The 4579-nt window shown below is 55.4% G+C and overlaps 1 protein-coding gene across 3 annotated transcripts in view; it reads left to right on the top strand.

The window, feature by feature from the left end:
* CFAP74 (cilia and flagella associated protein 74) overlaps positions 1-4579 on the top strand; it is a 68743-nt gene that overhangs the window by 42630 nt on the left and 21534 nt on the right. For all 3 annotated transcript variants that reach the window (XM_017542629.2, XM_017542628.2, XM_017542627.2), the window contains exons 18-19: positions 2077-2141; positions 2703-2825. In XM_017542629.2, the coding sequence (XP_017398118.1) occupies positions 2077-2141; positions 2703-2825 (188 nt within the window). The remainder of the gene's footprint in view (positions 1-2076; positions 2142-2702; positions 2826-4579) is intronic.

The following is a 4579-nucleotide window of genomic DNA, read 5'->3' as shown; positions in this document are numbered from 1 at the left end:
CAAAAAAAAAAAAAAAGAAAGAATTGCAGTGTTGCATGATTCAGATACAGGTATTATCAGACATCAAAAATCAAATAAGTATGCTTAATACATTGAAAAATACTACATGGTGAGAACTCATCGCTACAAAAAAAAATTAGCCAGTCGGGCCGGGCGCAGTGGCTCACGCCTGTAATCCTAGCACTTTGGGAGGCCGAGGTGGGTGGATCACCTGAGGTCAGGAGTTCAAGACCAGCCTGGCCATCATGGTGAAACCCCATCTTTAAAAATAAAGAAAGAAAGAAAGAAAAGAAAAAAAAATTAGCCAGTCATGGTGACATGCATGTACAGTCCCAGCTGCTCAGGAGGCTGAGCTGGAAGGATCACTTGAGCCTGGGAAGTTGAGGCTGCACTGAGCCATGATCACGCCACTGCGTGGTAGCCTGGGTACCAGTGAGATCCTGCCAAAAGAAAAAAAGGAAGAAAGAAAAGAAAATACTAGAAAAGGAGGCCAGGCCGTGGTAGCCCATGCCTGTAATCCCAACACTTTGGAAGGCCAACGCAGGAGCATTGCTTGAGCCCAGATGTTTGGGATCAGCCTAAGCAACGTAATAAGACCCTGTCTACAAAAACAGAAACAAAAAAAATTAATTAGCCAAGCATGGTGGTACACACCTGTAGTCACTTGAAACCAGGCGGTCAAAGCTACAGGGAGCAGTGATTGGACCGCTGCCCTTCAGCCTGGGCAACAGAGCGAGGCCTCGTCTCTAAAAACAAAATAGCTGCTGACCCCAGAGTCTGACCACCTGGGCAGTGGTGACTCCCAAGGCAGCCACAGTGGAGGGCAGCTGACCCAGCCACGCCCCTTCCACAGTCAGAATGGGGGGCCGTTGGCCGGGCGCGGTGGCTCACACCTGTAATCACAGCGCTTTGGGAGGCCAAGGCAGGTGGATCACTTGAGGTCAGGAGTTCGAGACCAGCCTGGCCAACATAGTGAAACCCCATCTCTACTAAAAATACAAAAATTAGCTGGGCATGATGGCGGGTGCCTGTGATCCCGGACACTCTGGAGGCCGAGGCAGGAGAATCACGTGAACCAGGGAGGTGGAGGTTGCAGTGAGCCAAGATCGCACATTGCATTCCAGTCTGGAGGACAGAACGAGACTCCATCTCAAAAAAAAAAGAACCAGGGGCCCTGCAGCCTTTACAGCTCCAGACCCCAGCAGTGATGCCTGCTTCAGAGTCGTCGTCTGCTCCTGAAGAGCCCTGGGCTTAGTCCGTACCCTAAGCCCAGGACCTGCTCTGGCATGCTCACCAGGGCTCCCCATGGTGACCTGGCCTGGCCAGCAGCCCAGCTGCTCTGACCCCACCTGGCAGTGCAACAGAGGCCAAAGGAGAACGCCCACCTGCACGTGGCTTCTCGAATGACGTCTGTTCAGGTGCAAAGTCAGCAAAAAGTGCTGTTCAGACTTGCAAGGGAGCTGCTCTGCTACCAGGACCTTGCTGACCAATGGCCGGCCAGTGCCCCCAGAACCCAACGGCAGAAACCAGGTCGGTGCCCCCAGAACCCAGCGGCAGAAACCAGGCCAGTGCCCCCAGAACCCAACGGCAGAAACCAGGTCGATGCCCCCAGAGCCCAGCGGCACGTGGCGACCAGGAGCCCGCCATGGGGAAGCGCTGACTGGACATGCCAGCAGCTCGTGCCTGTAGTGAACACACACCTGCAGCTATGGGAACTTAGGTGACCAGTTACGATCATGAGAGAATAAAAATCCCCGAAAGATGATATCGTTAGAATTTTTTGGACTTAGCTGTCCTTCCCACTCCAGCATTTAATACCCTCGCCCTGGGGCTGGCAGGTTGTGAGGAAATGGAGCTCTTTGGGAGAGGGCTTCCTGAGCCCTCGTGGCACGCTGGGGACTGGCTGCACCCTCTCTGGGCCTTGGTCCCCCAAGGGACCACATGGACGGTTCCACCGTGTTCAGGAAGGACAGAGCCCATGGTATGGGTTTGGGGGTGGTGACCATGTCCCAAGGGGGCCTGGGCTGCGCTGCCTCCCCCGACAACCCTCACCTCTGGATGCCCCTTCTCTTCTAGAAGCAGAGAGATTAACCACGACAATACCGCCCAGCGAAGAACAGACGGAGATAACACTGGGGGAGGTCAGCCGGCCCAGCCTGCTTAGGCCTTAATATACCTGCGGCAAGCCGAGACACCACCCGCCTTCCCCCAGCCCCAGCTGCACCCCAACCCACTGGCCCTCACCCCCAGGTCGCCTTTCCATCTGACCAGAGATAGGCCGGGCTCCGCCCACCAGGGACTTGCAGACCCCAGGCGTCTTGTACTGTCAGCTGGCATGGGGGCCACACCCTCCCCAAGCCGGGCAGTGCAGGAACAGAGCCACAGAGTGTTTCCCGGGTGTGGGGCACTGGGTGAAACGGGATAGACACTGGCAGTGGCCTCCCTGGCTAAGACACATAACCTCCTGAGCAGGAGAGGGTGTGGGGGAAATTCAGGCTGCCTCCAGCTCCCCTGGCTGAGATCCCACGACAGTAAGTCCTCCAAGGGCTGGGCCAGGCCCAGGACCTGTGTGGCCAAGTGGCCTCCCTGGGACCCGGGTCCCACCACCTTCCAGCCTTGCAACTGTGCGCCATTGTGAGGGCTGGGAGGGGATCCTGAAAGCCATGAAGCCTGGCTGACCCCTTGGCATCTCCTCCGTGCAGATAACACAGGGGGACATTGGCCCCTTCAGCTCCATCAGGGTGCCCATCATCTTCACCCCAATGGTCCCAGGAGACATCCAAGCCAGGTTCAAGGTCACGTTTAAGAACCACCAGTGCCCAACGGTGAGTACTCTGCTGCCACGCCACACGCATCACCCCAGGGGGCCCCTCCCTCCACAGCCTGGTGCAGGGGCTGCCCCTCCCTCCACAGCCTGGTGCAGGGGCTGCCCTTGGCCACAAGGTCACCATTTGCCCATGCTTGGATGGCCAGTTGGTGGCACGGATGGCTGGCACCACAGTTCACCACACACACACACACACGAGTGTGCACACATGCACGCTGGCATACACATGTAGGCACAGGGACACAGACATATGCCCATCCAAAAACATGCATGTTACACACATGCACTCAGAGTCCTTACACACACATGCACACACAGAGTCCTTACATGCGCACATTTACACAGAGCCCTTACACACACATGTACACATGCACACTTACAAAGCCCTTACACACACATGCACACACAGAACCCTTACATGCTCACATCTGCACAGAGCCCTTACACACATGTGCACATGCACACACACAGAGACCTTGCACACACATGCACACACAAAGCCCTTACATACACATGTACACACGCACACACACAAAGTCCTTACACATGCACACACAGAGCCCTTACACACACATGTACACATAGAGCCCTTACATGCTCACATGTACACAGAGCCCTTACACACACATGGGCACATGCACACACTCAGAGACCTTACACGCACATTTCTTTTTTGAGTCAGGGTCTCGTTCTGTCACTCAGCCTGCAGTGCAGTGGCAGGATGACAGCTCACTTCAGCCTCTAACTCCAGAGCTCAAGTGATCCTCCTGCCTCAGCCTCCCAAGTAGCTGGGTATTACAGATGTGTGCCACCGTGCCTGGCTAACTTTTGTGTTTTTAGTAGAGACCAGATTTTGCCATGTTGGCCAGGCTGGTCTCGAACTCTTGACGTCAAGTGATCCACCTGCCTTGGCCTCCCAAAGTGTTGGGATTACAGGCGTGAGCCACTGCGCCTGGCCATAGGCGACAACTTTCTATGTTTAAAAATTCCTCTGCACCCCCTACATACCCGCTCTGCCCCTTGGGCTGGGGCGGTCGCCTGTCCCAGGCGGAGGCTTCTGGCATCCTTGAAAGTGTTCAGAGTCCTCGGCTCACCCCACAGCACCAGGACAGCACCACTGCGTAGGCGGCTTCCTGCTGGGCTACTGCGCTTCCCCAGCCCGGGCTTGGCAGCCCTCCCAAAGCCTCACTCATCCTCTCCATCCTCCTGAGGCCCCAGGAGTCAGTGCTTGGGGAGAAGCAGATCTCACGATCTCGGCTGACTGCAACCTCTGCCTCCTGGATTCAAGCGGTTCTCGCGCCTCAGTGTTCCACGTAGCTGGGACCACAAGCACACGCCACCATGCCTGGCTACTTTTCGTATTGTATTTAGAGATGGGGGTCTTGCCATGCTGCCCAGGCTGGTCTCAAACTCCTGGGCTCAAGCAGTCCTCCCACCTTGGCCTCCCAAAGTGCAGAATTACAAGTGTGAGCCACCGTGCTTGGTCAGAAAAAGGTTTTTTCTAAACACCTGAACATGTTAATTGGTATGAAGCTGAGTGGTAGGTCCTTGGTGATCCAGTATTCTGTTCTAGTAATATTTGAATATTCTGAAAATAAAAAGAGGCCAGGAGGCCGGGCGCGGTGGCTCACGCCTGTAATCCCAGCACTGTGGGAGGCCGAGGCAGGCAGATCACGAGGTCAAGAGATCGAGACCATCCTGGTCAACGTGGTGAAACCCCATCTCTACTAAAAATACAAAAAATTAGCTGGG

Source organism: Cebus imitator, unplaced genomic scaffold (assembly GCF_001604975.1).
Source record: "Cebus imitator isolate Cc_AM_T3 unplaced genomic scaffold, Cebus_imitator-1.0 Scaffold145, whole genome shotgun sequence".
NCBI classification, from domain to species: domain Eukaryota; kingdom Metazoa; phylum Chordata; class Mammalia; order Primates; family Cebidae; genus Cebus; species Cebus imitator.
Note: the sequence above shows the minus strand (reverse complement) of the source record. Positions and strands in the feature narration are given on the sequence as shown.